Source organism: Peromyscus maniculatus, chromosome 7, assembly GCF_049852395.1.
Source record: "Peromyscus maniculatus bairdii isolate BWxNUB_F1_BW_parent chromosome 7, HU_Pman_BW_mat_3.1, whole genome shotgun sequence".
In the NCBI taxonomy this organism is placed as follows: domain Eukaryota; kingdom Metazoa; phylum Chordata; class Mammalia; order Rodentia; family Cricetidae; genus Peromyscus; species Peromyscus maniculatus.
The window spans coordinates 84,454,537-84,477,974 of NC_134858.1; the positions used below are offsets into that span (position 1 = coordinate 84,454,537).

Sequence of the window (23,438 nt, forward strand, 5' to 3'; positions counted from 1 at the left end):
AGAGGCAGTCTGTGCGTGGGGCGAGGCGCAAGAGGGCTGGGAAAGAACGTGCAGAAAGTTTTTTTTTTTTGTCATTCTGAAGACTATGGTGCCGATAGAAGGCAAGGTCAAGTCGGCAGAGGTGAGATGAAGCAAGCCAGAAAGGCTTACATCAGGTGTGACCTCAGCTTCTGCTATTAGGGGGCAGTTGATTCCAGGGTCCAGGGTTCACTCCTGTTCCCAGTACCCCCTAGTCCAACCCTGCAGAGGCACCTCTCTGGGCTTCAAGAGGCCGAAAGCCCCGGGGCGAGTTCCGAGCTCACAAACCTGAGTATGAAGAATCCGTCTTCCGATAACATCGTGTGACTACTGGACGCTTCCTTCCATGCGTCTTGTACAATTTGGCAACCTCAAGTGCCAGACTCCCACTGCGGCCAAGGGGTGGAGTGCCGGGAAAAGGGGAGCTGTAGAAAAAGGCTATGTGCTGGCAGTGTCCGGCTCCTAGTTGGCTTTCTTAGTAGCGTGTGTACGTGCGTGTTTCTTTCTCTCTCTGTGTGTGTCTGTCTGTGTGTGTGCGTGCGTGCGCGCTCACGAACACCTCTTCGCCCTTTTCACCTCTAGGAATTTTTAAGGGCAGAGCTGACAGTCTGAAGCCCCAACTTGGGCCAAGTTTTTGTTCCCAACCTGGTAAGACAGACATTTCTATGGCGAATAAAACTTGTTCTTGAGTGTCCTGCTGGGATGACCCCCAGGTACCAGTAGTTTTCCTCTCCCTCCTTCCAGTTTGAATTGAAGCTTTCCAGCTCTATCCTGAAAAACCAGGTTAGGCAGACAGGCCTGGGAAAGTCATCCCATCCCTGAACCGGGAGCAGGAGACTGGTCGAGTTTTCAGTCTCCACTTGGAGACTGGGAAAGACAGAGGCCCGCCGCGTGCACAGACAGTTAGTTAATGGAAACCCTGTAAATCGGTTTTAAGTGCACCCAGGACAGAGTGGGAAGAAGGTGGGGACGGTGGTGGTGGTGGCAGGGGATGGCATAGAGTGAGGGACAAGGGGTTGGTTACCCATCCCACCGTTCTGAAACCAGAACGGCTTCCCCCGTCTCCATTGTTCTTAACTTAGAAAAGCAAACGGATAAAAGAAGTTCATCGGGATAGGGAAACCCGAGCCCCTTGCCCGCCCCAAGCGGAGGAGTCCGCGGCCTCCCTTGGCAGGGAACCCGGCTGCGGCTGTCCCCCTCTCTCCCTCCCTCCTCCCCGCCCCCGGAGGGGCATTGCTACTACGGCGATCGCCACCTCACGCCGATGGAATGCTCGAAGTATGCACACGTTCCCAAAAGTAGACCTCCTTCACCGCCGAGTAGCATACATCACCCGTGGCAGCCTTCCACCTTCTCAGGCGTTTCGTAACCGAGTAAACTGAGAGCCGGGAACAGCCCTCTATTAAGTAGCCCGCGGCGCTGAGCCTCTTCCCAGTCGGCGAAGGCAGCCGCCGCAGACGCGTCCGCCGGCTGCTGCAGTCAGTCCCCCTGCCTCCGCTCCGCGCTCCAGTCGCCACTCCTGGGTGCTCCCGCTGCCCTTCCCACGCTCGCGGCTGCCAGGTGCTCCCGGAGCGCAGCGCCCTCACCGGCCCAGGGGGTCCCGCACGCTGGCTGCTGGACGCCGGTTCCCTCTGTCACTGACGGCTCAGGTCAGTATGGCTTCTGTCCCCCCACACCCCAACCCTGTGCGGCCTTCCCCAAAGATAACTGGGAAAAGCAGCTTCTTGCTTGCACCTTAACCCAGGCCAGGCAGAGAGCGCGGCAGGAGCCGGCTCGCTTGGGAAGCGATTGATTTGTGTGCCTGAGATAGATCTGCGGCGCAACAGAGGAACTTTGCGATTTCTTTGGAGTTTTGGAGGGAGAAGGAAAGGTGACTTGTTCGGCTCAATTTGTCCATCTGCTGGGGGATGTCCCTTGTAGACTTTGTAGCTCTCAGTGAAGTGCATGGGCTGCGTAGGTCTCTCTTTATTATCTGGTGGCTGCAGCTTTGCCAGGGTTGTTGGCTTGCAACCTGGGCACAAGACATTGCAGGAAAACGAAGTGAAGTTCTGCACACGAGGTGCAGAATTCCTTGGAGGGCCAGTGGAAAGCGCTCCCGCGTGGCGTGGCTGGGCGCGAGTGGCATTTCCAGATGCTCCCGGGGAGTGGCCCTGGCTTCATCCCCCACTGCTTTCAAAGGGTTGGTGGGTTAGGCCGGCTTTTCACAGCTCTGAGACATCCTTTTGAGTTCTTCCCGAACGCATTGGGATTAAGACCTACCTAGGGTCAGTCAGTGGGACCCTTGAAATGGTTTCCTCTCCAGTCCTTAAAGTCAGAGTGTAAGGAATCCGCGCATTTACAGAGCCATGACAAACGGGACCTGCATCTGGCTTTCTCAGCCACCCTCCAGCGACCAGTTCGGATCGCTGGCATACCTCCCCACCCCCAACTCCAAGGTTGGAGCCTTCAAAGGAATCATGGTGAGGGATGGGGGGGGGCGGGGGAGAAACCAAGCTCGTCCTTGGCTAACTAAGGTCAAGGTTGCAGTTATAGAAGAAGTATGTGACTCCTGGAATCTGGATGGGCCCATGGAACATATGTGTGCCTGTGGGTACGTTTGAAAAAAAAATTAACTTGAGAGAGTTAAGGAGTTGGCCTCTTCCAGCAAGGGGTAGGGGAGGGGCGAGTTGTCCAAAAGGGACCAGTTCCCATAGCGCCCCCACTCCAGGCAGCTGATTCATTTTCATTCATGAGGGGGAAGTGAGGGAAATCCTACTGCCACGTAGGGGCGGCCGCTTTCAGACATCTATGTCTGAGAATGCTCAATGAAGTGTTGCTAAGCACTCTGATAAATGTTTTGGCTAAGAAGGAGAGAGAAGCTTTTCTTTAAAACGTATATGGACGGAATTCTTGGCTGGTTGAGAAGGTTGAGTTATTCATCGGATACCCCAGTGAGAGATGATTCATTCTTGATGCTGAGTCAGGAAACCGATAGGTGGCGCCCTAGACCCAGATAAACGGACTTCCAAGACAAGTTTTTGTTCAGCTTATATTAAAGACGACCCCCCCCAACGGCACACAAATTTTTGTGAGTAGATTATTACACTTTAACTCTTCTTGAACCCAACTGCCAACTTCATTCCAAGTTATTATATCAACGTTATGGCCGGGTGACGGCAACAATGGGCCAGTTACGCTTTTTTACTTAAAAACTTTTTTTTTTTTTTTTTTTTAAACTAATGTAGGAAAGGGTTAGAATGTCACAGTTGTTAATTAGGAAAAAAGACATTACTAAAATCCCTTAAATCCCCGAGCTGCGCCAAAATTTTAATCTTGGCTTCATAAAAAGGAGCTCTGGGCAATTTGGCTTGCCTGCTCGTCAGACATGTAAAATGCAATTTCCACCCAGATGAAGAAAGCTTCCCTGATCCGTGTGCCAGAGATTTGGAAAGGCATGGTTGGAGATTGTCAGTTTCTTTTCTCAAGGAGAGACCACGTTTTGGCTTATTTTTGGATTCCCAAGCACCAGTCCCCCTCCCCCTTGCATTTCTCATAAGACCTATGGTGTTGCCTTACAGTAATGTGTACTCCTTGGAATTTTCTTGTGTGTGTGTGTGTGTGTGTGTGTGGTGTGTGTGTGTGTGTGTGTGTGTGTGTGTGTGTGTGTGTGTGGTGTGGTGTGTGTGTGTGTGTGTGGTGTGTGTGTGTGTGTGTGTGTGATGTATGGTGTGTGTGTGTGTGTGTGTGTGTGTGTGTGTATGTGTGTTTGGCCACAGGCACCTTCTCAGTCCAGCTCATTGATGGTAACTTTTGTTTCTAGACCTTAGAGTATATTAGGACACTCCATTTCTGCTGATTAAACAGCCACTGTGTGTTGGGAAGCTACAAAAGAAGAGTAGGACTCTTGGCCATTAAGGAATTAACCTGGTTGCAAAATCAGGAAAAAGTCAGAAAAGTATCTTCTTGCCTTTAATGCTTGTATTTATTGTAATCTTCTAGCATTAAGAACTAGTTAAATGCAAAGATGAATTAGTGAGGTTTTTAAAAACATAAGAACTTTTAGAAAACAGACAAGGGTATTTTACTTCTTTCTACTGCTTTGTTACGCATTTTAGAGTTGGTTCCCCCTCATCTTTGGTAAAGGGTTTATCAGATGTGAAAACCACATAGCTATCAGAAGAATTGGGTTTTCAGTTGGGCCTTGCATATCCCTTTATCATCTCCTATATAATCTATTCCAGATCTTAAAGACTTGCATATTTTTATTCAGGACAAACTGAAGAAAATAGAATAAAAGAGGTTTATTATTCTTTCCGAATTATCCTGGGATCACTAAAGCACAGTTACCTAAAGAGTTCAGCCATTAGGAAAAAGTGGCCAAATGAAATTCCCAGCTGGAAGAGACATTTGGTTGAGTCAGGGATAAAATGACCTCGAAATTATCCATCACCTTGGCAGGAGGAAGCCATGTGCGGCCTGGTCAGGCACTTCACAGGGCACTAGTACCCTGGAGAAGAGTACCCTCTTTAAACTAGAATTCCCCGCTAGTTCCCTGATCAAACCTGTTGGAGGAACTTGACTTCCTTGGCTTCACAATAGGTCCATTCCGTGCTGGCCTGGGCGCTGGTGTTACTAAGGCAAATTTGTCTGGGTTCTGAACCATGTTTAGGCTCCTGCCTAACCTGTTCCTGGCCTGCTCAGGCTGGGTTCTGATGGATCACTGATTCTTCCTGCAGATCCCTTCATGAGGCAGTGAGCCTGAGGCCAGAGCATGAAGACCAGGCTTCCCCGAGCGCTGGCCGCCCTGGGCGTGGCCCTTCTCCTGTCTTCCATTGAGGCAGAAGGTAAAATGCTTTTACTTCTCCTATGGCAAGTGACCCTGAAGAATTCAAGAAAGGAAAAGACTTATCTCCTCTGCTTCTGTTGCTTGCTCTGTTTCCTCTGCACTTCTCCGGTGACTTCTCTTCTCCAGAGAAACGTCCTCTTTCTGAGGTGTGTCTATTCCCAAGCTTTCAGGTCCAGCTCTTAGAGTCTGCTTCCCCTGTTCTGTACAGTGCTGTGTGGTCTCTTTGCGCTTGTCTGCAGTGTGCTGTCCACACTGTTGCCTTCCCTGAGGACCAGTCCCCTGGAGAGGGCAACAGCTGCATCCAGTTCTACCAAGAGGATCCTGGAGGGCTGGGTACCAGGAACCTCAGAACATGGACATCCTCACAGGATCAACCGCTGATCACCTGGGTCGGGACTGTGACCTTGGTGACAACATGAAATAAAAGACTCCAACATTGCTAGCTCCGCGCGTCTCGTTTTCTTTTCTTTTTTTCTTTTTGAGCAGGTCGGGGGAGCTCAGTTGGCTAGGCAGACTTTCAGGCAGAGGATCCAACTGTCAAACTGCCACTTGGGTAGGTGCGCAGGAGATGAGTGACAAGTAGAAACCAACACGTAGGAGGTGCTCACTCAACCTAGGGATTCTGCTGTTGGTGTTTGGTTCCAAGGTCTCTAAAGCACGTGTCCCAGAACAGCCCAGCTCAGAGAGGTTGGCTCTGGGCCAGGGTTTCCAGCCTGGAGGCGGCTGCGAGCCGGGCACCCCCTTGGCGTGCTCTCCCTTGCTTGGCTCAGGGAGACCTGGCCGCGTCTGACCTCAATGCCTTGGCACTAGGTGACCAGGGACACCACAAGGCGGCTCCAAAATGGCTCCTTGTGACCCTGCCCTCTAGAAGACTCCGTTAAACTTTTAACCTAATTTTGTTTTGTTTGGTGCACTTGGTGGTTTAATGTCTCAGTGTTTATTGAGCAAGGCACTTCTCTGTAATAGTCTTACCGGCTCTTTCAACTATCATTTGAGTTTTGGCAAACTAATCGTATTCCGCAAGATAAACGGGTTAATTTTAAAAAGCTTTTTACCCTTTCTAATTAAAGAAACACCTTTAATAAAGTTAGGGAGGAGACATCTGTAGGCTCTGGAAATTCCAGGGTGGATTGTGCTGCTTGTAGAGCGGTAGGTATGTAAGGCTATTTCTTGACAACCTTGATTTTATCTGTCTGTCTATCTATCTATCTATCTATCTATCTATCTATCTATCTATCTATCTATCTATCTATCTATCTATCATCTATCTATCTATCTTATTATATTCTACTTCAAAACTGCAGGCACAGAGAACTGATGTTAGGAAAAGAGAGCATCTCCAAATGTGTAGCACATTTAAAATCCAGAGATGCTTGCTGGCCTGGCTCACTTGATGAGTAAATGTAGGCTACGCTGGCCTCCTGAAGGAGTATTCTGGTGAGGTGGCCTTTCAGAAATCCTTGCTCTGTCGTCAGTTAGGAAGGAATTTTATTTGAGAAACTTCTGGAGGCACTACTAAAGATATTTTTAGATAAGTCACTGAAGTGGCCCATTTAATGCTCATTAAGAAAGTAGTTCTTTGAAAATAAAAGTTTTGAGAATTCTCAAGTATAGGGTTAGGTTGGAGATAAGGTGAGTGGAAAACATCCATTCTTAACTGGTAATGACCAACCAACAAAATACAGTTAAAAAAGGACATTGTACTATTTGCTTTCCTGATTATTTCCGTTAGTTCTCATATTTTATCCTTTAACTTTGTATTAGTTTCCACATGGTGTAGTTCTTTTTTTTTTCTTTCTTAAGTTCCTGTCTTTTCCTCCCTTAGGTCAGTGTATTTTAATAAGATTAATTTTTGGGTTGTTTTCTAGCTTGGCAGTGTCAAACAGAAGTATGAGTCACAAATATAAGCCATATACATAACTTAAACATTTTTTATAGTCATATAAAGAAAAGGGAACAGGAAAATTGATTTTTTTGATGAAAGGTTTTAACATAATATTAATGTTTCAACATGTAATTGATAGAAAAACCATCAGCAACCTCTTCTGCATTTCTGCGCTAACTTTTGGAAGCTGGGCATGTACTTTACACTTGCAGCACATTTCATTTTGGACTGGCCACACTTCAAGTGCTCTGTAGCCACAGGAGACTGTTTGCTCCTTGTTGGGCAGCTCAGTTCTGGTGTTAACTACCAACTAAGTGGCCTCAGGAGCCTGTGAAGAGCTAACAAAATTTGTGGCCAAAGTCTTTCTGAAGATACTGGGCTAGAAAATGAATTTTTTCCCCCTGAAATCTTTCTGCTGGGGCATTTCAAAATTTGAGCTTGCCCCTCTGATTGCAGTCTTCTGCAAAGAAAGCCAGGGTTCCTCTGCAACCTTTTGTGTGACTCATATGCTCTTGTGATCATATGCTTCCTGGCTATTTTTAATTTGCTTTTTATGTGCTAGAAACATGGTTTTGTGTGTTAATTTAAATAATTTTGAAATTTACATTTTGCCTTTTAAAAACCATGATAATAATTTTCCACATTGCCTCTATTTGTATGATGAACTATATTTCCATGCTAATTTACTGTGTCCTATAGAAATAAAGGCAAAGATTACTTTCTTTTTTGGCTTTAAGTATTTATTAAATAGACTAGCAAACTTTAAACTTCAGTAGTTCTCTGTATGACCTAGATTGTGTGAATTAGTCTGGGATCGTGTATCATATGTTAATAGATTTTTAGAAAAGTTAGCTTTGTATTAAACAGTTAAAGGTCAGTGTTCTTTGAGCATTGAATACCCCTTTCCTTTATATAGAATTTGAGATGGACACAAATTTTGTGAAATAGGGTTTTAATTTTTGTAAGTTTTATTTATAGTTTACAACATGTAATAGACAATCATTATCGTCCATAAGTGATTTTAAGTCATGCCTTTAACTGCCCTGTGTCTAGATTAAGGGACTAATTTAATATAAATTTCTATAACTCTGTATGTAACATGCAAGAAAACATTCAAACCAGAGAATGTAGGTGTTATGTATTCTTATTGTTTTAGTTTCTAAATGAGGAAGTGAGAGTTCCTCAAGCTGATATTTAAAAAAATGCATTTATTTTATTTTGGCGAATTGGTGTTTTGCCTGCATATATGTCTGTGTGAGGGTGTTGAATTTCCTGGAACTGGAGTTATAGACAGTTGTGAGCTGCCATGTGGGTGCTGGGAATTGAACCCTGGTCCTCTGCACCTGAGCAATCTCTCCAGTACCTTAAGTTGATATTTTAATGTAGCTTTTAGATTTTCTTTGTTTCTAACATATTATATTATATCCATTGGTTCATCTATCCATTCACTCATCCATTTATCCATTTATCCATCCATCCATCCATCCATCCATCCATCCATCCATCCATCCATCCATCCACCCATCCATAAATTTGCCATGGCTAATTCTTGAATATAGACTCTTGTTGGGTGCTCCAATTGGAAAAAGGTTATTTTTCTTTAAAACAAGACAGACACACTAGTTTTAAAATTGTTTGGACAAGTGTGTGAGGTTAATATATCAAGTTCTATCTATGTCCACATTGATGGTATAGTGGTGAGCATAAATGCCTTCCAAATTCTATCTATATTTGAGTTGCAGATGTCCACATGCCACATATATATTATTGAGCAGACATCATTTCTTATAATAGTGGCTTTTTAGAGCATAGAAAAATATCTATGTACATATTAAGAAGTACTATAAGTGTTGAGTCCAAAAGTTTTTTTACTGAAATATTTCTTCTTTTTATATTTAATCTAATGTGTGGAAAACTATACAGACAACAAGATACAATTGTTACCTATGAGCTGTGATGATTTCTTTTGAATTTAATTTGTAGAACAAGGATTACAAGGCCTATAGTTAGGTTATTATAAATATGAAAGGAAACAACAAGTAAAATGTCTAAATGTCTGCATGTTATATAGAAGACATTGGATATTTTTTACATAGTATGATCAATCTTACCATGTCCTAAATCCCACCAGTTTATGTTACAGATATCTCACTAGAATGACAGTTTCATATCACAGTATTTTGATAACAAAAGCATCATGTTTAAGTATAAAGTTAAACTACCACTTATAAATTCTTAAAATTTCATTTCTTCACGATAAGTACCCAGGTTTTATAAATCAGATTGTTATTTGTAATTTTAATTCTGCTTCCCTTGGCTTGGCTTTGGTGGTTTGCATTTACAAACCATATGTTTGTAGCTAGTTAGTGTTTGTACTATGCCAACATCAGAATTTTCTGGAAAACCTAGACTCCGTGACAATGTAATGATGGTTGTGAATTATGTAAAAAAATTCCCAAATCAACAAAACATGTATTTGTAATGATTTAAATTGATGTAGGTTATACCCTCACACCTACTTCATTATTTTTTTAAATGAAAAATCCCAAAATTGCAAATGAAATGACAGTTTTGAAATGTTGTATATTTGATAAACTCAAAGAGGCGAACAGTAGGATAGGCTCTGCTTTTCACCTCGATAGGTCATTTTTCCTACTTTCAAGTCCCATGTACCACATCTGACTTTCCATGAGCACCTTAAAATCCTCTAAAATGTTCAAGACTTTTCCCTCACAGTCATTTTTTCAGTCTATCTGGAATCCTGGTCACTTGGATATCAACAAGGTGGGCCGCTGCTGACCTTCAGCAGTTTTAACCTAATGTCCGCTGCTTCAGGTCTATTTCCTCCAAGGTTGGTGGTACTATTTTTCCATGTACTGATTTTTTTTAAAAAGCTGCTCAGGCCAGTTGTGTCTGCCTTTGCATTAAATTTGTCCTGAGCCATTGCTATCAGAACAATATTTTATAATGATATTCTTAATACCCATCATCCTATTAACATCTGTTGCATGTTTGTTACATATACTAAGTGATGACTTCAGCTGAACGTTGCAATATGGTTACAGACAGAAGAATGCTGAATGATTAAACTGTGCATGCAGATTAATAGCCCTAATCTCACTGCCTGTGTATGGATAGTAAGAAAGTAACATTCATTCTACTACTAGTGTGGCCAATAAAAATAAAGACATCTCCCACAGTTGGAGGTGGTGATTTATTAAAGCAGATGTTTGCCTGATCAGTTTTGTTTCCTTTAAAAATGTGCTATGAATGTTAAAGACAGCTCTAATCCCCATTAAATTCTGATTTGTGTCTCAGAGCTATTACTGTATTTTGATTGACTTTCATAAAATTCTAAAAGGAGATGGTACCCCCTTAAAACAGAGGTAGACCATCTCACTCACAAGGAATAATACCTGTAGACTAAGATATTTAAAGAAGAATATGGCTGAAAATCATCTACTTTATTGAACTTGCTTCAAGTGTAATGATTTTCAAAGCATCAACCATGCACTGACAGTGAGTCAGTACAATGCTGCATGAGGAGGCATGAACATTGTTGTAGAGAATATCATTATAAAATATTTCAGGAATGTCTTTGTGTAATGACTATTGTACATGGAAGCTTTCGTTCATTGTGGGAAACTAAAAATAAGTCAACATTTCATTGACACATGCATGATGCTGTACAGTTTTGTATGTAAACGTTCTTTTCTGTACTTTGCAGTTATTTCTGTCATTGATTTCTCCAAGTTTTTATACACAGTCATGTTTTCCAATGCTGATCATTCTTTACTGTTTCCTTCAAGTTCTGTAAATAATTGCCCATAAATATACATTGATGTTATCTTTTCATAACTAGCCATTGTTTTGTAAAAGGCCATACTGGCATTTTTTAACTTTAAACGCTGCTTCTAGTATGGAGTATGCCTACTACCAAGGCAATGACCATGTTGGTTTACACCTTGGGAACACAGAAAATTGGTGTAAACAGGCAGAATATCAGTTTTATAAACATCTCTAGCACTGTTTATATACTCATAAATTATTAACATTAATATGACATTAATATAACATATAACATTAATATGAATATACACTTAAATGTATATTTCCTCGTAAGATATATTTTTCCTTTCCATTCAAATACATTTTAAAGCCTCTGCCACAGACTGAGATTTATCCAACAACAATAACAACGCAACAATGCAGAGATTGAACCCAAACCATCAGTGATTTTTCTTTTCACATTATAAAAATGTATGATGTCACTGTTCTAAATTAACGTCCATGGTTGTAAGCAGGTCGTGATTTGGCATGCTTGTACAAAGTGCACTCAGCATGTATTGAATTTCCTTAATTGTTATGTGAATTGTTTGCATATGTGGTTATTATATGTGACTTCATTGTTCTTGTATCCAGACATGTTTCTATTCTGCTTGATTTTGCTGGCCATTCTTGAATGATCTAGCAACTCAAGAATCAAGTGTTCCGTGCTGTCTTCTGTAATTTGTACACTTTCTGATGTTTTGTCATATCTTGTCAGCTTTTAATTTTATACTGATCCAACAAGATATCTTTTATATTTGTTGGAAACAAATTTATGCAAAGACAACTTTAGTAAGCTTTGCTCAACACAATTCATCATTAATCATATTAACCATTTTCTGATGTTGGAAAATGCAACTAATTTCAACTCTCTTTTTGCAGTTGACCCACCTTCCAACTTGAATTTTAAAATTATAGATGAAAATACTGTTCATATGTCATGGGAGAGACCAGTTGATCCAATTGTGGGTTACAGAATAACGGTGGACTCTACAACAGGTGAGTTCCAAGATGCTGAGGTTTTAGGACAGAGATATCAAGGTCATACAGTCTGTTTGCCTAACCTCACATTTGATCATGAGGAGAGCAAGAATGAACAAGCCAGAGGGATTTGGTTGATGTCAACTGGTATTTGGTGGACTCAGAACTAGAGTCCAATCCCAATACTTACTGTAAGCAAAGCAAAGCAAAACAAAACTTGTTTCAGATGTTCTATTTTGTTATCTATAGTGTTAACCACGTTGCCCAAGTGTGGAGAACCAACATCTAAGAATAGGTGGGAAAGTAACTATTTGTATTGGTTAAGTGATAAGAAGTCTTCATTGGTTGGCAGTGAATATGGATATTGCCAATATTGCTAATCACTTATCTCTTGGCCTTTTAGAATACCAGTTGTTTAAAATGCTTTCTCATCAGGGAGCTTTTAAAAAAAGACAGTATGGCTAAAGAACTGAAGAAGGGGTAAAATCTTTTCCTTTTTATGTTTCTCTCTAAGTTCATTTGGTAAATGGCTTCATTTATTTTAAAGAACATTCTAAAACAGCCCAAATAGGGTTCACTCTTTTTCTAGATACTGGGAATATTGGCTTCCAATGTTCAAAATGGGCACCACAAAGATCCAATCTAATATATACCCAATGTCTTCATGTCCCACAGTGCTCTGGCCCACATAGATATAGTACATGGCCGGGAACATTTCTCAGAGTTTTGTTATATATGCTATCTTTCTTAATTATGTTTTGTGAAATATTTAATATAATTGAAGTATTAACAAGCATGCAGTCCCTAGGTGCTATCATGCTTTCTGATTGAACTAAAAGTTAAAAAGAATCTAAATGAAAGCATACTGTATGTAAGTAAATACTTGATATATGATATCACAAAACATGTGATATTCAATTCAATAAATTCAGAGAACTACTGGTATGGTCCATATTTGAATGTGGTTCTATCTATCTTTCTGTTCTTTTCCAATTTATGATTAAATTGCTTTCTGAGTCATATCTTATTTATAACATTTTTTTATTATTTCATGTTGTCATAAAAACGATGATATATTTTTGGTCTGATATTCTAACATACCTTTAATTTAGAATTTTGAGCTTTTAAAAAGCATTGAGTGTGATTGTCAGATAAAGGTAAGGCCATTATAAATATTGGGTTTTCTTTTTTTTTTTTTTTTTTCGAGACAGGGTTTCTCTGTGTAGCTTTGCGCCTTTCCTGGGACTCACTTGGTAGTCCAGGCTGGCCTCGAACTCACAGAGATCCACCTGGCTCTGCCTCCCGAGTGCTGGGATTAAAGGCGTGCGCCACCACCGCCCGGCTAAATATTGGGTTTTCTAAAAATGCAAGGTCTTATTTTTGGAAGACAGTTAAAAACAATGTTTGGATGTTTTGAAAAAGTACATATGGCAAAAGTTTTAGTTTTGTGGTGCATTTAGACTTTTTAAAAATATGTTATCCTTGGGAAAGTTTTGTTGAAGTCACAATTTCCTTTTTGTATTTACAGAGGGGCCTACTAAAGAATTTACCCTTGCAGCTGGTACCACTGAAACTTTATTATCAGACCTTATTCCTGAAATAGAGTATGTGGTGACTATAACTTCCTATGATGAAGTAGAAGAAAGTGTGCCAGTTATAGGCCAGTTGACAAGTAAGAGCACATACAAGTTTAAGTACTTTAATATCATTCTGTCATTTTCTTCCTTCCCCTTTATCCCTCCAGCCCCCACCCAGTGCCCTTCCTCCACCTCCTTCCATGTCCTCCCCACTTCCAAACTGATCGCCTCTTTTTCCTTGACTATTACCGTCACGCAGATCCATGGGTGTGCATTTTGCAGACAATTTTCCAACTTCAGATTTAATCTCCTATTATATAGGTAACATATCAATACCACTTTCTGTGATCCTTGTTATTAGTGCTTACGAACGATTCGTTCATGGCTTTTAACCATGGTCTTTAGGAGTAGCAGAAATGTTCTGAATAAAAATTATTTGAAATATCAAAATTTTCAAGCAATAATGTAAACTCTTTTTGAAATATCTCTAACATTTCATTAACATAATTTATTTGTAAGGAAATCATTGTTTGACATTCTGACAAGCTGGGCAAGACCAAATATTTGAAAGACAATATTAAAGAACAATGTGTATGTTCTATTCTTATGAAATATATATACATATATTTGGTAATTTTTTTAGTTAACGATAGGCTTTTGACTCAGTTCAAACAGGTGGTCCGACAAAGCCAGGGGAGAAGAAACCTGGAAAAACAGAGATACAAAGTGAGTTTCTTCTTATATTTTTGCTTGGATTTGTAGAAGTTACAAATGCACTATAGTAGATGTTCTAATTATACACACAGCTTGATCATCTTCCCCATATTAGTAACTATAATCTTTCTCTAGAAGAAGTACAGATAGATGAGAGAAATGTATAACTAAATTCTTATAAACCTTGAGTTCTTACTTTCTGGCCAATATATCCTCCTAAGACAAATTATATTAACAGATGGCACTTACAGGTTTGTGGGAAAAGACTGAGCTGGTCTTAGTGCTCAAAGCCACTCAAATGCTATGAAACACACTTTCAGTCTACTTGTAGATTGAGCTCATCTCTGGGATATTTCTGTCAACTCGGCTGATGATGTCAGCTTTTCCAGTCTTTCCAGAGTTCCTGCAGCCCATCTCTAATAAATTGAATATGTATCCAGATGAAAAGCACTTTTATTTAGTCTTGGCTTTGAGGCTGTTAGCTTCCTTTTGTCTGATACTGCTTTGTGTGGCTCGCTAGAGTGAACTCCTAAGGAGTTTCTTGGACTTCTGATTTTGCCACTTTGTAAGTTGGATTTATGACCCAGATTGATCATAAAAACATTATAAACACAAAGGCCTCTTTCTCTGGAAAATTTTCCTCTAGATCACTGTTTATCATTCTCTCAGATGTGGAATAATCTAAAATGAAGTTTCTCCTATGCAGTTACATTATTATTTTCTCCAAACTATCAATATTTATTCTAAATCAAAATATTCTGCCAGATATGGGTTTTAATAGACTAAAATTGCACTATTAAACAGCATACAAAAATTATTTAAGCATGCAACTTGAAATTGTCTTGCACAATTTTCCAGGACCTTTTCCTGCTCTTCTTTGCCAAAATACTTCTTTTATTATCTACCAACTAACTTCAAGGACAAAAACATCTTCAGAAATCCACTAAATGTTGCCTTGCAATACAGATTTTCATGAAAACTAACTTGCCTCCTTGACCATAGAAGAAGGAAAGATAATGCATGGTCATAAAAGCGCATTCCATTTTAATCCCTTAAGGATACCATATGGCCACTTGGACTTCTGCATTAACAATGTTTCCTCTTTTTGTTTAGTAATGGAGGTTTTAGTTGTCAAATTTGAATACAGAGATAATGAAGACAAAATGTTTTGGCTACTTTGCATGACTATATACATAGACTACCTTGACTATAAACTTAGACATTTATATTGGAAAATATGACAGACTATTAAAATATTTACTCTTCTCTTCAACTCAGATGCATCTGCTTGAAGAGCACAGGTTGTATTTATCTGTTGATAAATAACAAGGCAGGAGAAGACTCTGTTGCCATTTCTTTTGTGTGTCTCCCAGATGTTTGATGGAATCTTCATTTGGGGAAGAGTAAAGACATGGTTTAGAAAAACAGATTGGCACTGCATGTGCTTGGGCTGCATTCTCCTGGGCAGCATACATCACATGTCTAGTTATTTCTTTGCACAGAATATCTTAGCTAGTAAGTTAAAGACATCCAATCCTGTAAATGGATCTTGATAAGTGCCTTGAAAATGCTTTGATAGTATAAGATTTTATATTCTTTTATGTATGTAAATGGAAAATAATGGGTTCAACACATTATAAGGAATAGAATGATTCAGGAACATTTTTTTGCAATGTTAGCCCATGTTTTTTTTAAAAGGACTTATTTAACCATTTAAAAATATGTTAAATATGTTTCAGAGTGCTCTGTCAGTGCCTGGACTGACTTAGTCTTTCTTGTGGATGGCTCCTGGAGTGTGGGAAGAAATAATTTCAAGTACATTTTAGACTTCATTGCTGCTCTTGTGTCTGCTTTTGACATTGGGGAGGAGAAGACGAGAGTTGGAGTTGTTCAGTACAGCTCGGATACCAGGACTGAATTTAACTTAAATCAGTATTACCGAAGAGATGACCTGCTGGCTGCAATTAAAAAAATTCCATACAAAGGTGGCAACACAATGACAGGTATGTTTTAGAGATTCCTTTATTGTTTAAAATAAATGAAGTATTCATTTTGAGAGGAAATTTAAAAAGAAAAACCCAGTGATTATACAGTAAGTACCTTTGGAATTAACCTTTCAGTCTTCAGCTTTGGCAAAATGAGTAAGAGCCTAGAGTCAATGAACATGTTTCTTTTTTCCCTTCAGGGGATGCTATTGATTACTTAGTTAAAAACACTTTCACTGAATCTGCTGGCTCAAGAGCAGGCTTTCCTAAAGTGGCAATTATCATCACGGATGGCAAATCTCAGGACGAAGTGGATATTCCAGCGAGGGAGCTTCGGAATATTGGAGTTGAGGTTTTCTCTCTGGGTAGGTTAAGTCTGACCAGCCATTTTCTTTCTGGATCTCCTTCAGTACACTTAATGCTTAAGAAGATAAAGGTTGATTTCTCAAAGAAGGATGTTGTCAAAAGTGCTTACTGCATTTTATAGGATAGTATTAAGCCAAGTTGTCTTTGAGTAAAAATTCTGCTTATCTATTTCCTCATAAAGCTCTTTTAGTATATGAATTAAGTGAGGTGATAGTAACATGCTTTGCCAGCTCTCTACTTTTCAAAGAACACTCTGCCAGCGATTCTAATAAAGATCCTCCTTGTATTATCATTAAGTGGATTTTATGCATTTTCTGCATTACATAATACTTGAAGTATTCACAGGGCTCCAGCTCATTCAGCACTTTGGAATAAAAAATATTATCTTCACAGATGTCAGAGACAAGTGATGACATAGTTAAAATGGGGGATTTCTCTATTAACCATTTCTCTCTCTCTCTTTTTGTGTAAAATTATAAAATCCTTTGCCACTGAACATTTGTTTGTCCTCTACCTATCATCTGTCATCTGTCTGTTTGAGATAGGGTCTCACTATGTAGGTCTGGCTGTCCTTGATTTCATAGAAATCTTCTGGCCTCTACCATGAATGTGCTGGGACTAAATGCATGTGTCAAAGCAATTCTGAATTTTGACTTAAAAAGGGTTAAAACTACTTTCTGTTTGAGATTGAGAATTATTGCAAAGCACTTCTTGCAGTTGGTATGTTTCCCATTTTAACATATTCCCACCTTTCACCCCCCCCCCAAGGTATTAAAGCTGCAGATGCAAAAGAACTCAAACAAATTGCATCCACACCTTCCTTGAACCATGTTTTCAACGTGGCCAATTTTGATGCGATTGTGGACATTCAGAATGAGATAATCTCCCAGGTGTGTTCAGGAGTTGACGAGCAACTTGGTGAACTGGTTAGTGGAGAAGAAGGTGAGTGCTTGTGTCTTGAGAGGCATATAGAAGCTAGCACTTTCTGACAGCGGTTCTTGCTATACAGGTATTCTAGAATAGATTTAACCACACCCTCCAGTGATTGTCTGGTTTCTGTACTCAACGTGTTTATATATTGGTATTATTTCCTCTTTCCAGTGGAAAATTTGACAAAATATTTTCTGTGAAGTTCCTGAACATTTTTTTTGGAGGGGCAAGTTTTGATTAGACTTAGTTTATTTAATATTTTTAACTTTAATTAAAATATAATGACATAATTTCTGCCCTCTCTTTCTTTCCTCCAAACCCTCCCATGTTCCTCCTGCCTTCCTTTCAATTTATGGATTATTTTTCTTTGTTTTTGTTACATATATGTTTGTGTGTGTAAATGCACAAATACATTAATACAGCCTGTTTATTTATGCCAAATCTGTTTAGTGTTACTTGTATGTATATGATTTCAAGGATCCACTTGGTATTGGATGAACAGTCAAAGGCCTCTCCTCTAGGAAAAACTACTACTTTCAGCATTCCTTAGTTGCCTGTAGTTCTGTGTCTAGGGGTGGGGCCTTGTGAGATTTCCCTCCATTGATAAAACTCTTATAAACAAGTCTTTTTGTGTATATTGACTATCCATAATCAGGCTTTCCTGGCATTTGCTTTAATTATTTTATTTGCGGACTTTAAACATTGGCAGGGTGCAGACACTTTAGCATTCTAGAACATGAAAGAGTGATAGCATTGTTTCTACCAACTGCCTATGGACAAGGACTTCCCGTTATCATGTACTCCCTAATGTGTTCAAAGCTTAGAAATATTTCATAAATCGATCGATTTGATACTCCCACATCTGGAAAACTTTCCCATTTCTATGGGTTGTTACTTTTAAGTGCATAGAAGAGAGGACAGGCATTTCAAAAAGATATTTTATGAGGATCCGTTTGAACACCGAAAGCCCCTGGTGGTCTTCCTCCCACTGTGGGAACTGAGGAGTGGTTATGTAGAACTTTCACACGGTTCCATCTCCAGTCACACTTTGGGAAGTTCCTTGGCTTTACTTCTCCCAGGACTTCTCAACATTTCCCAGGCTCCGAATCCTTTCTTTTCTTCTTTACGGTCTAAAGGTTAACTTTCCCCCACCCCACCCTATATTATCATAAGATCCATATGCCTCCTTTCACTTTACTCAGATTATCTCTCTTTACTTCGAACAGCTTAATTTTTAGTGAAATGCAGTTGTGTGCTTGTCAAGAGCAGGCAAGGTTTTTCTTGTGCCGCTGTTTGAACTTTCCTGCATGGGTAGCCGTGACCACACCACAGCTGTGTCCAGCTTTCTTCAGGGCCTGTAGTGAATAAATCATCAATGTAATGGATAATTAGCAAATGTCTATACTGGGACAGAAAAATAAAGACAAATAAAATGTTAAATTCAAAATGAAAGGTTTTTTTTTGTTTTATTTACATTTATTCATGAGGGTGCCAAACAGTTCTCCTTACAATGTATTATGGTAATTGTAATTGCTAATTTCCCCTTTACAAGTGTGATCACTTGTATGATTATAATTAATGTAAGAATACACACATTATGTAACAATAATTAACTGAAAAAGAGCCCAGTAATTTAAAAGTAAGCAAGAAGGGTATATTGCAGGATTTGGAGGAAGAAATGGGGAGCGGTAAATGATATAATTATATTAAAAATCTCAAAAAATATGTAAAATCATTTTTTCTTACCAAATTGATAAATGCACTGGGATACAAGTGACAGAGACACTAGGTTTCCATATAAGTCAAGATTCCCATATCAAAAGAACATTAATTTACTTAAATTTACTCTTTCTCCTAGAGAGGCTAAAACCAGTGATACCAGACATTGCACATTACACAGGACCAACTTCTTCTTCTTCTTCTTCTTCTTCTTCTTCTTCTTCTTCTTCTTCTTCTTCTTCTTCTTCTTCTTCTTCTTCTTCTTCTTCCTCCTCCTCCTCCTCCTCCTCCTCCTCCTCCTCCTCCTCCTCCTTCTTCTTTTCCTCCTTCTTCTTCATCTTCCTCTTGTTCTTCTTCTCCTCCTCTTCCTCTTCCTCTTCCTTCTCCTACTCCTCATTCTCCTTCATCTTGATCTCCTCCATCTCCTCCCCCTTCTTCTCTTTTATAACTTAATAAAGAGTTTATTTGGACTTATGGATGCAGAACTTTTCATGGCATGAAGTAAGAATGCAATGGGCACGGGGCTTGAAGCAGAAGCTGAGGGCTCACATCTTGAAAACACAAAGGACCTAGTCCAGTCCCATGCATTGATCCAACTTTCATGAGTTACCACTAGTTTGGTTTGGTCATTTCTGCAGGTTTCCCCATCATGATCCTGGTGCACTTGCATATAGAATCCCACTTGTCCCTCTTTGACTGGGCTACTGGAGCTGTGCCTGGTGTTTGGCTGTAGATCTCTGTCTGTATCATAATAACTGTAATCACCAGTCCAAACATTCGACGTATGCCTTTTAATATTCTTTCAGTGAGCTTCTGTACCAGGATCATCACAGAAGAGTCTTGTCATGGCCTTGACAACTTCACTGGTATTCAGATTGTTGGGCTTGCTCATGGGAAGTATAGTGTAGCATTCAGAGGCTTGTGAGTTACAATACTCTTAAGCCTGAGAGCACTCCCTCCAGTTCTTAAGATGGCCACCTCCCCTGTCCTTCTTCAGCAGATCCTTTTCCTCTTCAAGCCAGGAGTTGGGCACCAATTGTAAAATGAAAGTTTTGATTTCATAGAAAGATTAAACATTAAATCTGCCTTCATTAGTTTATTTCAAAAAATTTTCTTCCCTGCCAAGCTTTTTAGTGTAGTAACTGAATTCCTGACAGTAGGAACTATTGGATTGTTCACACAGGTGGAATTAGGAAGAGAGGGTATCAATGACCACTTTCTGATATAGACATCATCAATTTGAATACGGAGAATTGAAGGTCCAAATGTAAAACCTAATAGAGTTGTACTTCATTATTAATCACCACAGTTCTTTTTTTTTTTTTTTTTTTTTTTCAGTCATCGAGCCTCCTTCAAATCTGGTTGCCACAGAAGTGTCATCAAAATACATTAGGCTGAGCTGGGATCCATCTCCCAGTGCTGTGACCGGCTATAAAGTCCTCCTCACACCAATGGCTGCAGGAAGCCGGCATCACGCTTTGAGTGTGGGGCCTCAGACGACCACGCTCAATGTTCGTGACCTCTCAGCTGACACAGAATACCAGATCAGTGTTTCTGCCATGAAGGGTCTGACATCCAGTGAGCCCATTTCGGTGATGGAGAAGACTCAGCCAATGAAAGTTCAAGTGGGTAAGTCAGCCATTTTATCACTGGGGTTGGAGTACAACAGTATGGCCTAGTAGTTCCGACTTCATTTTAAACACAGTATTTAGAGTAGTTTTCTTCTCCATTTTTTTTGAATTTTTTTTTTTATTGCAATGGATGGAGTCTTTTTTGGTACCTGGAGCTTGTCGTTTGGCTTAGACTGGGTGATTAGCAAGCCCCAGCATCTGCCTGTCTCCATACCCCCAGCACTGCATTATAGGTACACTTGGTTCTTATGTGGGTGCTGAATGTCCAAACTCAGGTCCTCATGCTTGCTGAGGAAGCACTTGACCCACTGAACCGCCTCTCCAGCCCTGCAGCAGTTTTTGAAAAGAAGTAGACTTACAAAGAAAAGTGAGATATCTGGAGATATCCAGACCTTAATTTTTATTGTATATTAGTTCATATTTGTGTATGAATGGATTTTCTTTCTCTTCACAGAATGTTCACGTGGTGTGGATATAAAAGCTGATATCGTGTTTTTGGTTGATGGTTCCTATAGCATCGGGATTGCAAACTTTGTTAAAGTTAGAGCCTTTCTGGAAGTTCTTGCAAAAAGTTTTGAGATATCACCAAATAGAGTGCAGATAAGCCTTGTCCAATACAGCAGAGACCCTCACACGGAGTTCACGTTGAAGGAATTTAACAGAGTTGAAGATATAATCAAAGCAATAAACACCTTCCCCTACAGGGGAGGATCCACAAACACAGGCAAAGCAATGACTTATGTCAGAGAGAAAATATTTGTGCCTAACAAAGGCTCAAGAAGTAATGTACCGAAGGTCATGATTCTCATCACTGATGGGAAGTCATCAGATGCTTTCAGAGACCCTGCTATAAAACTCAGAAATTCAGATGTGGAGATCTTCGCAGTTGGTGTAAAGGATGCTGTTCGCTCAGAGTTGGAAGCCATTGCCTCTCCTCCTCCCGAGACCCATGTGTTCACAGTGGAGGATTTTGATGCCTTTCAGAGGATATCGTTTGAACTCACACAGTCTATCTGTCTTAGAATTGAGCAAGAGTTGGCAGCTATAAAGAAGAAAGGTTGGTAGATTTTGGAAAGTAAAAGACATTTGCCTGTGAACAAAGCTTCCCAGTTCTAAAACTATGGGTAGGACTCTTCTTCCATTCACTGGGTACAGGGAAATGTCTCACTGCTATTGAAAACCACCAAACTGCATGTATTTGGGTTCGACACATAACTTTCTCCTGGGTATGCATGTCATTTCATTTTTGGTGAAAAAAAATTGTTTACTCAGAGAGTCATGAGATTTCCCTCCCTAGGTCCCCGGGGGAGTTCAGGATCCAGCTGCATCACACTATTTGTCATAGCCAATTAAACAACCACTTACTGAGTTTTCTACTGTGTAGCTACAGATCCAAGTCCTTTGAACCCAAAGCAACTAAAACATTCTTGGACCTTTGGATTCTTTTTGTGTCTTCTCTTTCCTTGTTTTGGGATATGACACCTCACATCTGGAGTTCTCTAGTCTTTCTTCTTGATTTGTCTAAATTCTGCTTTCCAATGTTTAAAGTATCACCCCCTTTCTAAACCTTCCTTAAGTTTTCCAGTGTATGGCACTTTTACACATTTGGTGTTTCTGTTAGTAACTTTATACTTTCATGTCTCTCCTGTTTGTGTGTCCCCCAAGGACAATATGCATTAAGCATTGTCTCTTCTTATGATCGGTTTAATGCTCAGTTTAATGAGGATTCTTTTCAAAACCTTTGTTTTGTAAATGTGTATATGTCCGGTGCATATGTGTGCACACACATTTATGTGTGTGTGATGATGGACATGCACATGCCATGGCATATGTGTGGAGGTCAGAGGCCTCCGGTGTTGTCCTTGACTTTCACCTTATTTGAGACAGTCTTTGCTGCTCGCTGCTGTATACGTCAGGCTGAGTTCTCTTATCCCCAGTCCCTCTTTTTGTAGAAACACTGGGACCCAGAGGAACCCCACTGCACCCAGCTCTAGATGGATTTGGGGGATTCAAGTTTGCTATCCTCACATTTGCATGACAAGTGCTTTCCCCACTGAGGCACCTTCTCAGGTGTTACAATTATTCATTTGTCAGAAATTTCCTCAGTTGTACTTTGAAATATGTGCCTACCTGTCATTAAGAGTTAATATTCAAGTACCAGGATGATTGGGAAAATTGTCATGGTTCATTTAAAATCTGCTACTGTTTAAATAAACACTTGAGAAATATTTATTCTATTACTGCTTTGTCTTGAGAAACTCAGAATTCAAGTTCCATTTTTAATTAATTACTTCCTTCGTATAATATAATCACTGTTGTGGAAAACCAAGGAAAATGACCAGGATGACCTTTCAAGCGGGAGGCCTTCTCTCTGTGATCATGAACATGGGTCTCAATGACCTTGCTCCCAAATGAATGGCAACAATTTTGGAAGCACAGAGTCAAGAGGTCTGTTTTTATTCCATAGACTTAAAATTAAAATTTTATTTTTTATTTTTTGGTTTTAAACAGCTTATGTGCCACCAAAGGATCTGAAGTTTTCTCAGGTGACTTCTAATAGTTTCAAGGCTGAATGGTCTCCTGCTGGAGAAAATGTTTTTTCATATCATGTCACATACAAGGATGCTACTGGGGATGATGAGGTCACAGTGGTGGAGCCAGCTTCGAGCACCAGTGTTGTTCTCAGCAACCTGAAGCCAGAGACCCTGTACTTGGTAAATGTGACTGCAGAGTATGAAGATGGCTTCAGCATTCCCCTAGCTGGAGAGGAGACCACAGATGAAGGTACAGTGGGGTTTTCTCCATGCTTTCTCAAAACATTGTAATTAATTAGCTAGCAAAGTTATAGCATGAATAAAGCACCTGCTTTTAGTCCATGTTAAAATGAAAAGGAACAAACAAACCCTTTTCACCCATTTCAGCCATTCTTTAGGTGCATATTTCAAATGCAAGAAGTGTATTGACCTTGTACAGCCATCA

The 23,438-nt window shown here is 40.0% G+C and overlaps 1 protein-coding gene across 3 annotated transcripts in view; it reads left to right on the forward strand.

The window, feature by feature from the left end:
• The first annotated feature begins 1,336 nt into the window (after positions 1-1,336).
• The window catches only part of Col12a1 (collagen type XII alpha 1 chain), a 114,693-nt gene continuing 92,591 nt past the window's right edge, over positions 1,337-23,438 (forward strand). For 2 of the 3 annotated variants that reach the window (XM_042281395.2, XM_006980038.4), the window contains exons 1-11: positions 1,337-1,667; positions 4,734-4,841; positions 11,439-11,555; positions 13,066-13,209; positions 13,781-13,840; positions 15,568-15,831; positions 16,014-16,178; positions 16,948-17,121; positions 20,167-20,457; positions 20,914-21,516; positions 22,971-23,243. In XM_042281395.2, the coding sequence (XP_042137329.1) occupies positions 4,769-4,841; positions 11,439-11,555; positions 13,066-13,209; positions 13,781-13,840; positions 15,568-15,831; positions 16,014-16,178; positions 16,948-17,121; positions 20,167-20,457; positions 20,914-21,516; positions 22,971-23,243 (2,164 nt within the window). In that variant the 5' untranslated portion in view covers positions 1,337-1,667; positions 4,734-4,768. The remainder of the gene's footprint in view (positions 1,668-4,733; positions 4,842-11,438; positions 11,556-13,065; positions 13,210-13,780; positions 13,841-15,567; positions 15,832-16,013; positions 16,179-16,947; positions 17,122-20,166; positions 20,458-20,913; positions 21,517-22,970; positions 23,244-23,438) is intronic. The other variant, XM_076576788.1, reaches the window with a different exon arrangement.